Genomic DNA, 20,276 nt, shown 5'->3' on the forward strand with positions numbered 1-20,276 from the left:
TTTCTGTCCGGGTGGATTTTTTTAATTTGCCAAATATCTCTGGCTATACTTTCTGGATGAGACATAGGCATAACTGGTGGTTGAAGACTTGCTTTCATCTTCTCTTCTCCTGCCCACCCTCAGCAATATATCACAGCTTCTATAGCCTACATATAGTAGAAATATTTAAAATGAGAGTCATCATAACATGCTCTTATAGGCTCTTCAGAATCTTCTTCTTTGGTGATCACTTGTAGTCAAGTAAGATTGTCTTCTATGAACATGGTCTTAACAGTGAGTCCGTAAGTGACTGTGGAGGGCAATTCTGGATCCACGTGTTCTTCCACAGTGGGGACATAGGTTTCCAGGCGGGAGTTGATCGGGTGAGGGTTTGCCAAGTGTGCCTTCCTCTTAGCACGTTTCCCCCTTTCATCCTGAGTTCGAGGTGTTACCGGAAAAATCCGAGGGCTCCCTTGGACAAAAAGTAAAGACACCAACCAGGATAATTTGGAGCAAAACAGCAGCCTGTAGGCTTGGCCTTTATTGAACTGTTGCAACAGGGTATTCCCCTCACTTGCAGGAGAGAGGAAAGACACAGAAAAATGGTGTGCAAGACCTTATAAAAACTTTTGAAATTCCCATCCTCTAGGTCAAGCCCACCCCCAGAAACATCATGCATACATTACAGAAAGGAGGGGTTGAGGGAGGAGTTGTGATGGTAACCTGAGTGTCCTGTCACCTGGCTGGTTCCCTTCTCCCCCTCCCCATGAGTCATTTTCAGAAGACAAAAGGTAGTCGCAGTTTCCTGCCCCCTGAGGGAAGATCTGATCATTGTCCTTTGTTCCAGTCCATGCTGAATCCACTCCCATATGGGAGTTCTTTGTAATCTTGATTGTCTTCTGTCTAGGACCATCAGGGTTGGCATAGCAACTGGGCAGGGCTCCTGTGGATGTGCTGGGATGTTCAAGGGATTATGGCTGGCCTGTATCAAACCTTCCCCATTTTGTAGTCCTTCCTTCATGGAGTAAAATAAAAGTGGAACAGTGCAAATCCGATGCATGGTTGATTTTCTATGAATTTATAACAGAAGTGTAGCGTATGTAGTGTGTGAGGGTGTGTGAAGTTTGTACAAACTGAATGATTGGGGGGGGGGTTCCTGCTACAGAGGCAACCCTAACTTAAGGGCTTAACTTTTACTGGATCATGGCACAATGGATCAGTGTGTCTTGCTGCTGGCCAGAAGGTTGGTGGTTTGAGCCCACCCTGGGACGACTGTGGGCCAGAGGGTCCCTTTCAACTCTATGATTCTATATGCCATATAAACAGACTGATAGCCAGCCATCGTTATTCTATTTATATATATATATATAAATTTTTATTAGTTTTTTAACATATCATTTTCAACAATAATTAAACATACTTTTACATCTTATACAATCTTTTTTGACTTCCATCAATCACATCTGAAAATTTTCCAATCTAATCACTTAATATACATTTCTTACTTTCACTATTACATTTAAATCTCATAATTAATATCTCTAATCTTTCTCTATTTTGCAATGTTTCATTTATTTCTCCTTACAAAACTTCTTGTAGTCCTACTAGCATCATTTGTTGATTACAGTCGCTCTTCAAATAGTTCATATATTTCTTCCAATCTTCTGTGAATCTCTGGTCCCACAGGTTTCGAATCCTTCCTGTCATTTTATCGAATTCTGCGTAGTCCATTAATATTGTCTGCCATTCTTCTTTCGTCGGAATCTCTTCTTGCTTCCATTTCTGGGCTAACAATACTCTTGCTGCTGTTGTTGCATATAAAAACAATTTAACATCTTGTCTATTAATATCCTCACCTATAATCAGCCATTGTCATTCTAAGGCTATTGTGTCCTCTCTCAGGTTTGTCCATCCGAAGCGTGTGCTGGAAAGCAGACCGGCTTTTAGCAGGGACGCAGGACAGCGAAATATTTGAGGTCATCGTGAGAGAAAGAGACAAGCCCATGCTCATAATGCAAGGTCACTGCGAAGGAGAGCTCTGGGCCCTGGCGGTGCATCCCAAGAAACCGTTAGTTGTTACCGGCAGCGATGATCGATCTGTGAGGTAAGGCAAGAAGATGGCCTATGGACTGTCGCCACATACATTTTGGGGAGCTGCCATGCTTTAAAATGGGGATGGGGGCATTTCCTTGTTGGTAAACATCCCATGGAGGGACACACCAGTGGGGAGTGGGGCCAGAGACTCAAAGTAAGAACAGTGGTACCTCGGGTTACATACGCTTCAGGTTACATACGCTTCAGGTTACAGACTCCGCTAACCCAGAAATAGTGCTTCAGGTTAAGAACTTTGCTTCAGGATGAGAACAGAAATCGGGTTCTGGCGGCATGGTAGCAGCAGGAGGCCCCATTAGCTAAAGTGGTGCTTCAGGTTAAGAACGGTTTCAGGTTAAGTACAGACCTCCGGAACGAATTAAGTACTTAACCTGAGGTACCACTGTAGGGCAATGTATGCGTCAAGCCCTGTAAAAGTCAGAGATTTCTGTACACACACACACAAGCATGCATCATGAAAGAGGACGTGCAATCAAAGCAGATGCTTCACCACTGAATTATGGCTCTGAAAACTATTCCTGTTCTGCTAAATTTTTCTCAGAGGAAGGCTCAAGCATTAATTGTTCCGAAACACCAGTAAAGCTTATGAGATCCTTAATTTACTGGTGAGGTGGTTGCTAAGTAACCCATTTTTTTGGGTGCGGGGTGATGCAGCAGCCAGCATAAGTTTCCAGTAAATAAACTCGGTGGCCAGGTGTCTGGTAGAATAAGCTGGAGTAGTTCCAAGAAAACACAATTCTTTGGACTCTAATAAATATCTTTAAAAAAAAAAAAAAAAAGTAAAGGAAGGTTTGAACTCTGATTAATAAGAATACACACAGAGGCTTGAACCAGCAAGACTCTGGGAAGGGTGCGTATAATAATCTCGCTGTCTCCACCCCTCGGCCCAGGTCGTTTTATTCACAAAAGAACTTTTTACAGAGTGTTCATAAGAACCAATCAGATTTCTTCTGAGCATTTCAACAAACCCCACATGGGGACAAAGTTAAACTACCAAAACTAATTAAGCACACATATTTCTGGGGTAAACAAAACAGAGCTACAAAGGAGCTATTTGGCAACCCCTGAGGTCATAAACAAACAATATACATGATAAGAAGGATGGCCAGGAGGACAGCGATCATTATCACCTTTATGTGAAACTTGTTTCCTGGCCCTAAGATTAACATCCTAAGATTAACATATCAGAAAAGCTACATCAAAGAAACTGCCCACTGTCTTTGATGACCCAGGATGCCTGCCTGGGCAACTGGCAGTGTACGTGACTGGTCAAGAAAGAGAAATGGAACAGGGATGCAGAGCTGTGGATTGATCAAGAATCATATCAAAATAGTTTAAACCCAGTCAACGCAATGCTTTCATTGCTGACACAGATGGCTTACTCTATATTTGTTATAATTCCTGATAGCAATCCCACCTGATCACTGCAACCAAGTCTGTGAAGATTGTGTTTTTGCTAATAAAGAGTTTACTCCCAACTTGGAACTGTGTGATTTACTGACCAGCACGCTCTGTAACATGAGGGCTGGGAGAGACCCCTGTCTGAAACCCTGGACAGCCACTGCCAGTCAGCGTAGACAACATTGAACAAGATGGACTAGTAGTCTGACTTGTTAAAAGGCAGCTATCTGTGCTCCTTCCTAATTTTTCTAAACATTTAAATATGGAACCTTTGTCCTTCTCCTATATTCCTTGCATGTTGATCTGAAGAAACTGTCTTGAGCAGGCATCCCCAACCTTCGGCCCTCCAGATGTTTTGGACTACAATTCCCATCATCCCTGACCACTGGTCCTGTTAGCTAGGGATCATGGGAGTTGTAGGCCAAAACATCTGGAGGGCCGCAAGTTGTGGGTGTCTTGAGCATAGTTGTTAATATAAGGGCAGGGTCACATTTGTCAAAGTCTGCCATGCTTCCCCCCCCTAATGAAACCAAACCCTTTCGACAAACTCCTGCATTAAACTTGATCTCTCTAGTTGACTTAGTACATTCCTATATCGCTTCAGTTTGATGTCAGGGTAATTCTGTAATTCACGGGAAAAGCCGAGGGAGCCAGTTTCCTAGGAGACGGGTCTTTCCCTCTCATTTTTACCATTCTGAGCAGCTGATACTAACTATTCTTGATGTGCTGAACATGTTGAAATATCTGTGATTTTCTGATTCATGCCTTGCATATGCTTTGTGGCATCATTTGCATATTGCATTTTTATTTTATTTTTTACTGGTGTTTGCTCCTGGTGGAAAGATTTGTCAGTGTACTAGGGGTGGAACATTGCTGGGTAGCTGAGCACATGCTCTGCATGCAGAAGGGCCCGCATTAAGTTCCTGGCATTTCCATTTAACACGATTAGGTAGCAGGCAAGGGAAAATATTTTTTCCTGCAAACCCTACACAGCCACAACCAATGAGAGCAGATAACACTGATCTAGGTGGACAAATTGCCTTAACTTGGCACAAGCAGCTGCCAGTGTTCCAGGTGCAATGTTCTGGGGGGTGGTGGTGGTGTAATGTAGATAATAATAAAATAATAATAATTTATTATTTGTACCCCACCCATATGGCTGCATTTCCCCAGCCACTCTGGGCGGCTTCCAACAAAGATTAAAAAGACATTAAAATGCCACACATTAAAAACTTCCCTGAAGTTTAGATGTCTTCTAAATGTCAGGTAGTTGTTTATCTCTTGGACATCTGATGGGAGGGCATTCCAGAGGGCGGGCGCCACTACCGAGAAGGCCCTCTCTTGGTTCTGGGTGTGGAAGACTCAACCTGGAGACAGACCATAGTTCTGCTTTGTTTTGCTGGAGACATTAAGTTAGTGTGATGTATACATGACGCCCAAGTGGGAGCGGGTGGCGCTGCGGTATAAACCACTGAGCCTCTGCGGTTTGCTGATGAGAAGGTCAGCAGTTCGAATCCACGCAACGGGATGAACTCCTGTTGCTCTGTCCCAGCAGTACTTTTACTTTTTACATGGCCCCCATCATCACATCTTGTTAAAAATATATTGTTGCCAATTGGGTAAGCCCCATCGTCATTTTATTTATTTTTAAATTAATTGGTCACTTTAAAAACAAACAAACCAAGTTAATTCAAAGTGATTTATAATACACACACACACACACAGACAAACACAGGGCAAATGACTTCATCACTCAGGACAAGGAAGCAGCAAGCGTACTGAAATATACTCGGAGTCGAGAGTGGATTTCATGCTCTTTATTCAGCTCATAGTGGTGAGGAGGAATGAAGGTTCCCCCAAAACATCTGCTTTATATACATTATTTACACAATGGGCTGCACGTGATTGGCTAATTCTGGGATTCTCCTGTAGACCAATCAGGTTGTGGATTCACTTCCACCTGGAGCTGGATTGGGTGGCTCCTGTGGACCAATCATACTGCTGCATTGCTCTAGGACCAATCAGACTGCTGCATTTTGGATCCTATTGTTCTAGGACCAATCAGACTGCTGCATTTTGGATCCTATTGTTCTAGGACCGATCAGACTGCTGCATTTTGGATCCTATTCAACTCAGTGCATAACAGTACATTCACCGTTCTCCATCAGCATAGGGTTGCACCTAGCAAAACCATCCCATTAGCCCAAGGACTTCTGCATGTACAACAGGACTTCTCCCACTTCTCTCTCGCTATGGATCTAGATCCCCATACACATAGGCTTGATTTTGTCCAGGGTTTCTTCCAACCCTGAATGGGGCATGTTCATGGGGCACGTGGGAAAAGGAGAGGAAGTCCTGTTGTGCAGCCAGAATTCTTTGCACCAAAAAGATGACTTTGTTGGATACAGTCCATGGACCATGAGAGTGTTCCTACTTTCTATCCTGCAGGCCTGAGGCTTCTGGAGTAAGCACACACTCTGTTTCCTATCCAGTTCCTAATGCAATTAAATCTTGCAGCTCACCTACCGATAGGCATTCCAGAGCTCTGGAGAAGGAACCCCTGGGAAATGGTAGCTTAAACAACTCAGTAACCTATTACCAGTCATTAAGGTTAGGGACGCGGGTGGCGCTGTGGGTTAAACCACATAGCCTAGGACTTCCCGATCAGAAGGTCAGCGGTTTGAATCCCCACAATGGGGTGAGCTCCTGTTGCTTGGTCCCTGCCCCTGCCAACCTAGCAGTTCAAAAGCATGTCAAAGTGTAAGTAGATAAGTAGGTACCGCTCTGGCGGGAAGGTAAACAGTGTTTCCATGCGCTGCTCTGGTTTGCCAGAAGCGACTTAGTCATGCTGGCCACATGACCCGGAAGCTGTATGCCGGCTCCCTCGGCCAATAAAGCGAGATGAGCGCCACAACCCCAGAGTCGTCTGCGACTGGACCTAATGGTCAGGGGTCCCTTTACCTTTAAGGTTAGAAGACACCATCCAAAAGTGCACAAAACCCCTCCAACGTCTCAAACACCTATATTATACTTGTAGCACCCAAATGATTATTGAGGGTTTTTTGTGAATGTGTTAATGATAGAATTAAAAATGCAGGTTTTCTTCATTTGGGAATAGGCTAGTGTAATAGGAAGTGAGAGCAGCAAGTAGAATCTGGACAAAAGTTTCTGCTGCCATGTAAAAATAACTAGCATATTCTGCAATGATAAGTTTTCTCTGGTCCTTTTTGTTCTTGCGCAGGTTATGGAGCCTTGCTGACCACGCCTTGATTGCCCGTTGCAATATGGAAGAAGCTGTGCGAAGTGTATCTTTCAGCCCTGACGGATCTCAGCTGGCCCTGGGAATGAAGGATGGTTCCTTCATTGTTCTGAGAGTAAGGTAGGAGAAGAAGAAAATTAATCTAACAAAAGCAAGCATGTTCTAAAAACTCGGACCAAATCTGAAATTGTGGGTGCTACTTGCACCATTCTATAACAAGTCCATAGCCCAGCTCATAATTTTCTGATAAGCCATGGTTTGTTTGCCTGAGAACAAGGTGTGTGCCCACAATTTTTCCTCTCGCTTCCTTGCCACTCCCTTTCTCCAGTAACCAGATCCTAGTTTAAAAACCTGGTTTTTAAGCAGCCCTTAAACAACAGTTTCCCAGTTCAGACAGAATGGGGAATATTTTTAACATACCATAATATTGTCTTTAAAGCTGGGCACATGAGCTGAGCAAGAAAGACGAGAGCTGAAGAGACAGCAAATCAGCAAAAGGCTTGCTTTCAGCCTGATACACTATCATTAATTGAACTGAAATGGGCCTTTCCAGATTGGGCTAATTTTGTGCAAGCGGGGTTTAATTTGAGTTTGTTGGAGATGAAAGCATTGGGAGTGTACACGAATGGACAGTGTGAAGAGGAGATTTTGCACATTCTTCAGTTAACATGCACAGTGTCCAAATGATGTTGAACAGTGTACAAAACAGAACACTCAATAAGATACTGTGCACATTATTAGCTTGTCAATGTACATATTATCTGGTTATGAATTGCGAGCGTTACCCAAGTAATATAGGAAGTATGGTTGGAGGCTGTGCTTATTTATTAACCTGACAAAGTACAAAATGTCCCTAATAAATTCACATTCTCTGATACCTGCTGGTAATAATCTGCTCCGGCTTACTGACACTGTGCACTTCTTCTAAGGCTGCAACCCAGTGCACACTGTTCTGCCTGTAGGCTCCAGTGAAATAAAACCTCTGTTTTAATTATACCTGTTTATTTTTAAAAACATTTTGGAAACTGAAAGGTGGGCTCTTTTTAATCGAAGTAATAAATAAGTCAGGACTTCTGAGGTGGCGTGGGCTTGGTTTTGGTTTTAACATTTTGCAACTTCAAGCCTGCTGTTGACATTTCCACCCCTTTGCAGAGATATGACAGAGGTAGTTCATATCAAAGACCGGAAAGAAGTAATTCATGAAATGAAGTTTTCGCCAGATGGCTGCTATCTTGCAGTGGGTTCCAATGATGGCCCCGTGGATATCTATGCAGTTGCTCAGCGGTACAAAAAAACTGGAGAATGCAACAAGTCTTCTAGCTTTATTACTCATATCGACTGGTCTCTGGACAGCAAATTCTTGCAAACGAATGATGGTGCGGGAGAACGCTTCTTCTACAGGATGCCATGTAAGACCTCTCCTTTAGATTTGCATTGGTTTTTAAACATCTGTAAACAGAACTGTGCAGTTTTAAAATTCACAGGTATAAAGGCTGATTGGTACCAGGGAAAGGCAAATGTTTCAGCTTCAGTTTCTAGTCAGTTTCTCGTTTTCAAGTCTTAAGTTTTCCACATTTTCACATCCGTCTGTGATTTGTTTTTAAAGTCCTCAGGAAAATTCACCAGCATTTTAGTGCAAATTTCTCCCAGTATACATATTTTTGCAAAGAAATAAAATTTATTTTTCACTAATATATATATTTTAATGCACATTTTACCATAGCGTATATATTTTTGTACACAATACTTGATTAGAGAACTACATATATTACAAAATTCGGAGAAGTGCAAGTTTTGAAGGATGGTTGTGTTTTGGTTCTCGTAATATCTTAGGAATATTGTGACTTAGGGAAGTTCTTTAACTGCAAACCTGGGTTTAACTTCTTTCCCATCCCTGCTTGCTCTGCAGTCCTCAGGCAGGTCTGCTTGACTTGCTTGATATGAGCCAACAATAGTGACTAGTACAAGATCACACACACAGTGAACTTCATTGCTGAACAGGGGTTTGAACCCGACTTTTCCTCATCCTAGTCAGATTTACTATCCCACCTGAATTATGTCCAAGGTTGTGCTCAAATTGAAATCATTATGTGTTGATTCAGGAAAGAAATGTGATAAAATATGTAACAGAAAACTTCTTTGAAGAAAAATTCCAAATTCCTTTCATTAGCAATTATTCTGGAACAGGTGGGAAAGGTCTAGGATTTGACCTGGTGCAGCAGAAAGGATAACGGGGTAGCCATTATCAGAATCTAGAACAACTCCAAAACTAACTCAAATTTCTAAATCATCAACATTGTCATCTTCCCTGTAGTAGAACATAAAAGTATAATCAGGTCACCTTGGAATTAATAAAAGAAGCAAACAGATAATAACACAGACCGTTGTTAAAAGTGGAATCTGCAACAAAATGTTGCAGTATAGCCTAGCTGCCAAAGTGAGTGTCCCTGCCCAGAGTTCCAGTTCAACCATTTCCTCCAAGTAGAGCATTCCACTGTTCCTCCCCTTTCTCTATTTTTATTCTCCAGCCGTCATTCTATATGACGGCTGGAGCCTGCATACTGCTCATTTGGGATCGTTTTGAAGTGGCTGCAAAATGGGTCCGAAATGCATGCAGGTTAGAGTCAGACTTGGGGGGGGGGCTCTTTTGAAAAGTCTTCAAAAAATAGGGAAGGGTTGCATGGTTGCCCACAGGGGGTGGCGAGGGGTGGCTTGCTCATTCTAAATATATGTGTTTATTTTAATGTATATATATATATACACACACACACATACATACATACATACATACATGTCCAGCTAGTGAGCAGGAAGTTTAGAGTGGTTTCAGAGATCACTCCTATTGAGCGTGGAAGCCAGACTCCATCTCTCTGCACTTTTCCAGAGGAGAGCTTTCTGGGGACAGCATGCAGCTCAGATGAACGCCGCTTCTTCTGAAACAACAGCGATGTTATAATAATAATAATAATAATAATAATAATAATAATAATAATAATAATAATAATAATAATTTATTATTTATACCCTGCCCATCTGGCTGGGCCTCCCCAGCCACTCTGGGCGGCTTCCATAGAAACCAAAAATACAGTAAAATATCACACGTTAAAAACTTCCCTGAACAGGGCTGCCTTAAGATGTCTTCTGAATGTCAGGTAGTTGTTTATCACTTTGACATCTGCTGGAAGGGCGTTCCACAGGGCGGGTGCCACTACCGAGAAGGCCCTCTGCCTGGTTCCCTGTAGCTTTGCTTCTCGCAATGAGGGAACCGCCAGAAGGCCCTTGGCGCTGGACCTCAGCGTCCGGGCAGAATGATGGGGGTGGAGATGCTCCTTCAGGTATACTGGACCGAGGCCATTTAGGGCTTTAAAGGTCAGCACCAACACTTTGAATTGTGCTCGGAAATGCACTGGGAGCCAATGTAGGTCTTTCAAGACCGGTGTTATGTGGTCTCGGCGGCCGCCCCCAGTCACCAGTCTAGCTGCCGCATTCTGGATTAGTTGTAGTTTCCGAGTCACCTTCAAAGGTAGCCCCACGTAGAGTGCATTGCAGTAGTCCAAGCGGGAGATAACCAGAGCATGCACCACTCTGGCGAGACAGTTATGAGATTTGTAAACCCTAGGCTTACAGTGATAATATAAACAAAGGAGTTGTGGCGCGTTTTTGTGATCAGGCAAGGAGTCTGGTACTGCTGCTACACCCGGCCCTACTTTTTGAGCAGCCAGTGATGATGGCGAGTGCCCAAGAATAGAAGAGAATAGAAGAGACGGTGGAAGAAGATTGGAAGACGTTTAAAGAAAAAATATGTTAATATTTTAAGTCTAGAATAGCCTTGGAAGTGGATATAGGCTGTAGGGTTAGAAGTAGAAGACGGTGTGTTTTAAAATAGTATCATTTGTAAGTGATAACATGTGAAGATTTTTATGGTAAAAGTAAGCGTGTTTTTAAAAAATGGTTTAAAATAATGATATATGTAAACTGCTAAAGATGAGGTAAAATGAAAATCAGATAGGGGGACTTGGGGAAGCTCATCTAACAATGTTTAGAAAAAATAAGGATAAGACAAGAATTTGTTTGTATTGTTTGTTTTCCTGTTTGTGTTGTTTAGTTGTGTTATAAAATGAATAAAAAAAATTGAAAGGAAAGAAAGAAAAAGAATAGAAGCCAAAATTAATTGTGTACAATCGAAACCAAACTGCTGACAAGATTCTCAGGAAACTGGTAGTGAAATATCCATTCATACCTGGAGGTACCAGGGATTGAACCTGTGACCTTCTGCACATGAAGATTTACCAATAAACTGTGGTCATCCCACAGCTGAAATGGAGGAAATCCTTAGCAGGCAGGTTGATATGGAACTAATCCCTTAAAACAGGAAATTTGAAAGCCAACGAGGTAGAAATTTCCGTTCCGTTACTTCTTCTGAAACGCAAATGGTTAAACAGCTTATTAACCTGATTTCGTTTCAGCTGGAAAGCATTTAACGAGCAAAGATGAAATCAAAGGGATTCATTGGGCTTCCTGGACGTGTGTGATGGGATCAGAAGTGAACGGGATCTGGCCGAAGTATAGCAACGTTACAGACATCAACTCTGTGGATGGAAATTACAATAATGCAGTTCTGGTGACTGGAGACGATTTCGGATTAGTTAAATTGTTCAGATTTCCTTGTCTAAAGAAAGGTAAGACTCTGTCCTGTGCATAACTGATTGCTCGCCTGCAGTTGGGATTGATCATTTAGTGTTTCCATAGTGGATCTTGAGCCACCTTCAGGTGGGCCTCAGCACCAGAGACTGCCCAGTGCCTCCTCACTTGTCCACCCTGCTCCTTAACCGTGTCATATCCCTTTGGATGGACTAGTGTCAATAATTTATCTGTTTCATTGCCACGTACATGGAAAATATCCAAAATATACCAGTATGTAGGAGTGAAATGGAAAGCAAAAAGCTGAAAAAGTGGTCTGATATCTTTAACTCGAGCTTGTTAGTGGTTGGTGGTGGCTTCTACCAAGGAACCTTCAGGCCAGTAGTCCATTGGTAATATATAAAGTTCACTTTGCCTGCCTGGTTTCACTCTGTAGGACATACTAGGCCTTGGCCAACTCTCAATCAAGTCTTTGACTGGCTGTGGATCCAATGGAATCCCCTCCAAGTCAGGTCACTCCCCAATCATGAAGACTTTGCTTGTTACAATTGGCAGAAATAACGTAAAGAGCATAAGAAGTCATGCTAGATCACAGCAGAGGCTCATCTATGTCGACATGCAGAGGGCCAGGAGGTGAGCTGGCAAGCCCCAGCTCGGACATCTCCTTCCATCGGCCTGTGCTCCGACGTAAATCAGCGACCTGGACTTCAAAAGCCAGGGCACGCTATTAGCAGAGTGTACTGCGCACACAGAATAAGCTTGTGAAGTCATACTTCAGCTACAGATTTATTAATCTGAAATATACTCGGAGTCGAGGGTGGATTTCATGCTCTTTATTCAGCTCCTGGTAGTGAGGAATGAAAGTTTCCCCAAAATATCTGCTTTATACACATTATTTACACAATGGGTGGCATGTGATTGGCTAATTCTGGGATTCTCCTGTAGGCCAATCAGGTTGCGGATTCACTTCCACCTGGAGCTGGATTGGGTGGCTCCTGCGGACCAATCATACTGCTGCTTTGTTCTAGGACCAATCAGACTGCTGCATTCTGGACCCTATTGTTCTAGGACCAATCAGACTGCTGCATTCTGGACCCTATTGTTCTAGGACCAATCAGACCGCTGCATTCTGAATCCTGTTGTTCTAGGACCAATCAGATTGCTGCTTTTTGGATCCTACTCAACTCAGTTCATAACATAATCATAAATCAGAACAAAGAAACATGTCGTCTCTCTCTCATGTCATCTCAGAGAGAACAGCAAAAGCAAAAGCTGTACACAAACGGAAGTTCCCAGCATACTATGCTGCAATGTAAACAGACATGTGACACACAACATTTCCACATGCCTGTTCCTTAAGGTGGAATGGAAATGTCAACAATCTAGTCCAGCATTTCATTCACACAGTGCCCAACCAGATGCCCACTGGAAGTCCACAAATCAATACCTGATTTGCCTTGGATGCTTGCTGTCCATGGCATATTGTTCAGGAAACACAATATTAGAAGTTGCTGAACACTAAGCTATTGAGCATCGTCTGTCATTCTGAGGTCTGCTGGCTTTCAAAACGAGTTTCTTTCAATGTCTTTTCAATTATTTTATAAAACAAACTTCAGAGTCAAGAGGACAAAGGCCTTCTGGCTGCATCTTACAGTAGCAGTGTAAGGATTTCTCTTTTGATTTGCTATTTATATCACGCCACACAGCTGACATAAAAAAAAAAATACCCTGCAAGCTCTGCCCCAAGGAAACTGCAATCAAACATGCATGGGCAGGGGGAATATGAAACTCAATCATGCAATGAGATAGAACGATTCTGTCATTAAGCTTACGTGATATTAAGTGCTTTTTTCTGGGGGGATGCATGGGGACGCATACCCCTAAACATTTTGTGAATCTTTGTACTTTTGTCCATTTGCTGTATTTATTTTTCCCGATCTGAACTATAAAATGGTGATTTTCTTGAGTCAAAATGAGAGTACCCCTAAACATTTTTTTTTAGAAAAAAAGCACTGGTGATATTTACATTGATTTATGCAAACAACTTCCATCATAAACTCTCAAGAACTACTTCCAGAGAGTTAGATGTGTTAGTCCACTGCAGCAAAAGAGGAAACAGCTTTATGGACTAACAAAGGATTCTTTGTTATTTTCTGTTTATTGAGAAGTAGTGTCTAATATGATAACATCAGCAAGCTAATATGTGCCAGTGCTGAAGACAAAAACAAAACCTACAAAACGAGGGGGAATGAATATGCCATTTTGACTACTATGATACGAAGACTGAGTAGGGTAGGCGACAGGGCAATCATTTTAGTGAAAATTAATCGGGAAAGGAAAACACATTTTGTGTGTCTGTGTTGATCAGGTATATAATTTATTGTGACTTCATGCTGGCTGTATTAAAAGAACTTTTTATATATAGTAACTATGCTTTTTTCTGACATTTCATGAATTTTATTTGCAATTATCAATATGGGTTTTTTTATTATTATTCTAGGAGCTAAATTTAGAAAATACGTTGGCCATTCTGCACATGTTACTAATGTCCGTTGGTCGCATGACTTTCAGTGGGTAATAAGTACTGGAGGTGCAGATCACTCTGTTTTTCAGTGGCGGTTTATTCCAGAAGGTTTAACAAATGGAATCCATGAAACAGCACCCCAGGGTAATGCAAATAACATTTCTTTATTATTCATTCGTTCGTTGGTTCTTTCACTGAATTACGTCTTTCACCATTATGGTCCCAGGATGGGTTATTACAGCAACATAATATACAGTTGTAGAACAGCTACAGTTATAAAAACCAACAAGCCGTTCCATCTTGAACTGAGCAATATAGATTCAGCCAAAAGACATAGGACCCTCAAAGCAAAATACCTTCACTTGCCTTGGGTGCTTTGGCCAAGCATTGGAAGAAGTTGCAATTGAAAAGATAGCTTTGATGGATTGAATGGGTTTTCTTTTCATCATTATCCCCCAGAATACTTGAATCCAACATGTACATTGCCTTTTGCTTTCCTACAGGCCCATGATCTCATTGGGTGCAGTTTGCTCAAATAATACATGTACACAATGTTCGCTGTGCATCAGGGGATGTCCACACATTTAAATCAGTAACTTATAAAAATCATTTCAAACTGCAGAGACCCACAGGAATATTTAGCTAGGACCAATGAAGACAAGTTGGAATAGGAGACATAGGGAGGTTTGAGTTTGCTGGAGAACAGATGGGGAAACACTGTGTACACACAGCTTTCTAGCGTGTCACTAATGGATGTCGGTGGGAATCCTAGAGAGTTGTATGTGCACAGAGTAGAGAACAATATGAGCAGCTGGAGCTGTATTTGAACCTGCTCTACTGCAGCTGAACAGAAAAGCCAATTTTCAGTGAAGAACTGCATACTTCTGTAGAATTGTGGCCATAATGGAAAAGAGAAATAACTGAAAATTCATGGAAGGGGTCACTGAACACTGTGCTTTGCTTGCATCTTTGGTTAGGTTCAGTGCGCATGTTTCTACTGCCAAATCAGAAACACTAACCAATTGTTTGAACAAAATAAAATAAAATAAAATAAATCCTTCCAGTAGCACCTTAGAGACCAACTAAGTTAGTTATTGGTATGAGCTTTCGTGTGCATGCACAAGTTTCTGTATTCATTATTTGCGGGGATGTGGCTTTAGTTTTAAATTGCCTTTATTAAAATGTTGTCCGGTGCACTCTCCCGTATGCAGAAAGTGGCATAGATTCACACAGCGAAGAATCTGACTCCGACTTATCAGATGTGCCAGAGTTAGACTCAGATATAGAGCAAGAAGCTCAAATCAACTACACCCGACAGGTGAGCAATATGGAAACAGGCCATTAGACCCAGCAACCTGGAAACCCACCGAAACATATTCAGCGGAGGGATTTTAAAGTTGAAGGAAGGAAAAGTTAAGTGAAAGAACTGAGCTCGAGAGTTTAAATGAGAGACCACGTTGAATTTAAGGAAATTTAAGGCTAAAAATATGAACTGGGGTATTCAAACTGTATTTGTACTCAGCTTTCTTACCCCAACATTTTATATTATTATTATTATTATTATTATTAATTATTATTATTATTATTATTATTATTATTATTATTATCATATAAAGATTTTCCATAGGTAACAAAAATACATTCAGCGTCTCTGTTTTTAAGTCTTAGCATCCTTCGTACAAATGAATTGCAGTCAGTTGGAGACATTTTTTGTTGGAGATAATGTGGGATTGAGGAGGGGAAAGAGAGAGAGGGGGGAGAAAGTAGAGAAATAGAAAGTTAGGAGGGGGAGACAGGAAGTTAAGAGAGGGCATTAAGCTTTCTTTCTTTGCATAATATATTAGTGGAGTTTTTTTGTTGCCATTGTCATGTGGACAGCGGTCTTATTTTTAGCAAGAGGTCAGAGAGATGACATTGCGTGTTAATCATGGGACTGAACATTCCACCCCTTTAGATCAGTTAATTAGAATACCTTTGAATGAGCAGGTGCAGCTCTTTCCAGATACTTCCTTTTAAAAAAAATGTTGTAAAATATGCAGCTCCACTGCAAGTCTCTTACAGAATCACGCAAAGGATTTTCAAACCCACCGCTCTCGTTAGCCGGTAAATCCATAATTAATGTTAATTTATTGTCATAGAATCATCAAATTGTAGAGTTGGAAGGGACCCTGAGGGTCATCTAGTCCAAACCCCTGCTATTCAGGAATCGTCCTTTAAATTAAAGGGGTACAGTGCATTACCAATGCAGCAAGGAGTTATATGAAATAAAAATGCTGAATAAATATGTAGGAATTGCATTTCATTTTCACTGAAGGGAAGAAGATTTGCATGAATTTCCTAAGATGCATTTGTTTAAGACATAAGTGGCCTTTCATATGTTTTTGGCATAATGACCCTAAATGTCTTAATTTCCAATCTGTTTGTTGAAGCTAAAAGAAAAAGTATATTGCTTCAACAATTGCACCCTTCTCTGCATTTTTGTGAGTGTTTATTTATTTCCATTTATAAGCTGCCTTTCATTCTGTAGGATCCTAAGGCGCTAAATGTAGTGTACGCCATAAAGCAATAAACAATTAATTAAATCATCATTTAACTCACGTGGACTAATAAAAATATTGAAAGCAACTCAGTGCAGCAGCAGCAGCATCTAAATGGTCGAGTTCATTTACAGATGCCAGTGTGAAACAATGGATGTTTTAAGTTAAAGGTAGTCTTCTCTCCATAAGCAGGTAATTCTGCAAATGGAGGGGCCCCCATAGATAAGGCCCTGCCTTTGTCACTGCAGAATGCATCACACTCACCAAATGGACTGTGAGGCAGGCTTCCTCTGCAGATTGCTGGACCTGACCTTGCAGTTATGGGGAGATAACTCAGTCAGTAGTGCATGAGACTCTTAATCTCAGTCCAGAATACCTGAAGGAACGTCTCCACCCCCATTGTCCAGCCCGGACACTGAGGTCCAGTGCCAAGGGGGCCTTCTTGTGGTTCCCTCACTGCGAGAAGCCAAGTTACAGGGAACCAGGCAGAGGGCCTTCTCGGTAGTGGCACCCGCCCTGTGGAATGCCCTCCTACCAGATAACAAAGAGAAAAACAACTACCAGACTTTTAGAAGACATCTGAAGGAAGCCCTGTTTAGGGAAGCTTTTAATGTTTAATAGATTATTGTATTTTAATATTCTGTTGGAAGCCGCCCAGAGTGGCTGGGGAAACCCAGCCAGATGGGCGGGGTATAAATAATAAATTATTATTATTATTATTATTATTATTATTATTATTATTATTATTAATCTGAGGGTCATGGGTTCGAGTCCCTTGTTGGGCAAAAGATTCCTGCCTTGTAGGGGGTTGGACTGGATGACCCTCATGATCCCAACTCTGCAACTCTATGACCTGTTTTGTGACTTTTGCTTGGAGCGAGTCTTGGGCACAAGAGTTTGAAGTTCCTTCTTCCTCTTCCACAAGGGGGCTTTTTCTGTTCCCAACTTCCAATAGTAGTCCCACATACACCCTCGCCAAAAAGCACTGGCTGAAAGTTCAGGGGCACCCTAAACAGAAGTACCGTATGGGGATGGCGGTGGGGTGTTCAATCCAATGTTTCTTTAAGAATCAGTGTGCACAGCATTGTGCTAAGGGGGTATATCAGCTGTAACACAGATACTATTGGCTGCTGCCTGGAGGTATGACAGAGAATTGTGGGTGGGTGGGGGGTGATGATAGGAAACGAAGATGCAGTGGCTTAGAGGGACAGCTGGAGAGTATATGTAGAGCTGTTATGGCTCAGAGGCCATCTGTTAAGGAACAGGGTTGTAAGCAAGCAGTCGTGATTGATAGAAACAACTCGGACATGTAGTTTGCAGAGATTTCCAGTGCGTTAGAATCTTGCAGCTTCCCAAACGCAGGGAATTTTACACCCACACAGGAATCTTTGGAAGCTGTTTTGCAGCTGTCCACTGGATTAAACTGATGTCATAGTATCTGAGTTCCTAACCATCTCTTTAAAAGATTTGCATGCCTAATATCTGGTGTACCTGTTAGCAGTGTAAATCCATCTCCTAGTTCTTTCAGTGCTTACAAACTGCTTAAATCTCCTCTGTCATTTGCATATGTCACAAAAACTCCCTGAGCGAATGAAGGAAGGATCTACATATGTTTGTTTTTTTTAGTTTAAAAGAATTAAGATAGTGGGGCGGGGGGGGAATCAAGTGTCACACATAGACATAGACACATAACTTTTTTGTGCAGTAATCGAATGAGCTTGGCCTGATCTTGCATTACTGGGTGGTGCTTCTGATACAAAGAATTCAGATTTCTCAAAGAGGCAGATTTTTGTCATGCATTACAGGGTAGTGACATTGATCTTGCAAATTACTGGGCACAAATAGCAATAAGCCACATGGATTATTGGACTGGGGATGTGTAATGCAATGTAACTCTCGATTATTTTAGGTTTACAAAGAAGATCTACCTCAACTGAAACAGCAAAGTAAAGAGAAAAACCACTCAGTGCCCTTCCTTAAAAGAGAGCGAGCCCCCGAGGACAGCTTAAAGCTGCAATTTATACATGGGTATAATAACTTTTCAGTAGTGACTACTCTTGTCTTTTCGCTTTTATAGACTACAATTTGCAGAAAAAGGTAATCTGTTCTTGGCAAAACCAGAAATAGCACCTAGATTTAGAGACTGTGTCTGAAGTTATCATGAAAACCAAGAAACACATTCTCAGTTTAGGGAAATGGAGTTTTCTGTTAGGGGCTTGCGTTGTAGATTTGCATTGTGCCTGCTTCCAAGTCAACAACACATCAGCCATAGCCTATGTTAAGTATGGACAATTGAAACCTGTAACAAAATGGTGCCGTATGGATTGCTCTTGTTCATGCTTTCCTAAAGGAGACGTCATTCCATTTACCGGTATATATGTATTACATTCCTATACCACCTCTCCTTCCAAGGAGCTAAAGGTGGTGTACATGGTTCACCTCCTCCCCAGTTCATCCTCACAACAACTGTGTGAGGTTGGGTAGGCTAAGAGATAGTGACTGGCCCAGTGAGCTTCATGGCTGAGTGGAGATTTGAACCCTGGTCTCCCAGGTCATAGTTCAACACTCCAACCATTATACCACACTGGCTCTCACATGCCTCAATGGCTCTCATTTCCTTTTCCACCCACCTTGCAAGAACCAGCATTCCATGTCCTCTTAACATGCTCCATCCTCTGTGAGCTGTTTTATCAGCTGACCCTCCCTCCCTCGGAGGACAGTTCTAAGCAAAAGTATTGTTCGTGTTTATGCAGACCTTGGGGTTCCCCCAAGCCGTATTCTACCTCTCTCTTGTGCACAGATGGTGCTGTCTAGGCTACCAAAGGAGCAGTATTAAAAAAAATTCAGTTCACCATAGGAAATACAACGTTGCATGAAAATGGATAACTGCTTCCCACAGGCAACAGTGTCCAAGGCATAGCTGTAAACGTTTCCCTTTTTTAAGGGAAATTCCCTTATTCCGAATTGGATTCCTCGCAAGAAAAGGGAAAAGTTGACAGCTATGGTCCAAGGACCAGTCCACCCATTTGCTTTAACATGCGGTGAATCCTTCGCATTTCCTTTTCCATCTTCACGTCAAAGTTGGCTTTCAGAGTTATTTTCTGGATCAGTAATAATTTTAACTGTCTGGAACTCTTGGCTGGACTGGCTTAACATGGAGATGTTTTGCATAAAAATGGAAGCCATGCACGCTTTTTGCTGGGCACCACTGTAGAAATGAATTCCTTTGAAAATATCCATTAATATCAGTTCATCTGCACGCAGGACTCTCCAATGAAACCCTTTTTAGCATGTGTTGAAAGCTCAGATTTAGTTCAGGATTTAAGGTGAAACTGGAAGACAACTTGGTTGTAGACTGTGAATGAAACCAGCTACCTGGTTCTAAGTAGCTAGCTTGTGACATTTTTGTCCATGCCAGGAATACCACCCAGCATTATTCTTAATCCACTGCTTCTCATATTGAATCTGTATCCCAAATACATTACTTAGAAATGGAGTCTGCTTGATTTCAGCAAAATCTGAAGGCACTTAGGATCATAGCACAATATCCTTTGCTTCTACAGTTTGCAGGCCACTTTGCTAAAATGTTCACCTTTTGCTGTTTTTCATTCATCCCAGTTACAGAGGCTATGACTGCCGAAACAATTTGTTCTACACACAGACTGGGGAGGTGGTATACCATATTGCTGCTGTTGCTGTTGTTTACAATAGACAGCAACACACCCAAAGACTGTATCTCGGTCACGATGATGATATCCTCAGTCTAGCCATCCATCCTCTGAAAGACTATGTTGCTACTGGACAGGTAAGATTTTGGAGAAAC

At 41.8% G+C, this 20,276-nt stretch overlaps 1 protein-coding gene across 6 annotated transcripts in view; it reads left to right on the forward strand.

Moving 5' to 3' along the window:
- EML6 (EMAP like 6) overlaps nucleotides 1–20,276 on the forward strand; it is a 174,812-nt gene that overhangs the window by 80,468 nt on the left and 74,068 nt on the right. For 5 of the 6 annotated variants that reach the window (XR_014545789.1, XM_083604732.1, XM_083604734.1 and 2 more), the window contains exons 8-15: nucleotides 1,882–2,083; nucleotides 6,734–6,871; nucleotides 7,904–8,160; nucleotides 11,218–11,430; nucleotides 13,893–14,060; nucleotides 15,128–15,234; nucleotides 18,363–18,481; nucleotides 20,072–20,258. Coding sequence is in view for 5 of the 6 variants with exons in the window: in XM_083604732.1 (XP_083460858.1) it covers nucleotides 1,882–2,083; nucleotides 6,734–6,871; nucleotides 7,904–8,160; nucleotides 11,218–11,430; nucleotides 13,893–14,060; nucleotides 15,128–15,234; nucleotides 18,363–18,481; nucleotides 20,072–20,258 (1,391 nt within the window). In the remaining variant the exon portion in view is untranslated. The remainder of the gene's footprint in view (nucleotides 1–1,881; nucleotides 2,084–6,733; nucleotides 6,872–7,903; nucleotides 8,161–11,217; nucleotides 11,431–13,892; nucleotides 14,061–15,127; nucleotides 15,235–18,362; nucleotides 18,482–20,071; nucleotides 20,259–20,276) is intronic. The other variant, XM_083604733.1, reaches the window with a different exon arrangement.

This window comes from Podarcis filfolensis, assembly GCF_964270895.1.
Source record: "Podarcis filfolensis genome assembly, chromosome: 3".
NCBI classification, from domain to species: Eukaryota; Metazoa; Chordata; class Lepidosauria; order Squamata; family Lacertidae; genus Podarcis; species Podarcis filfolensis.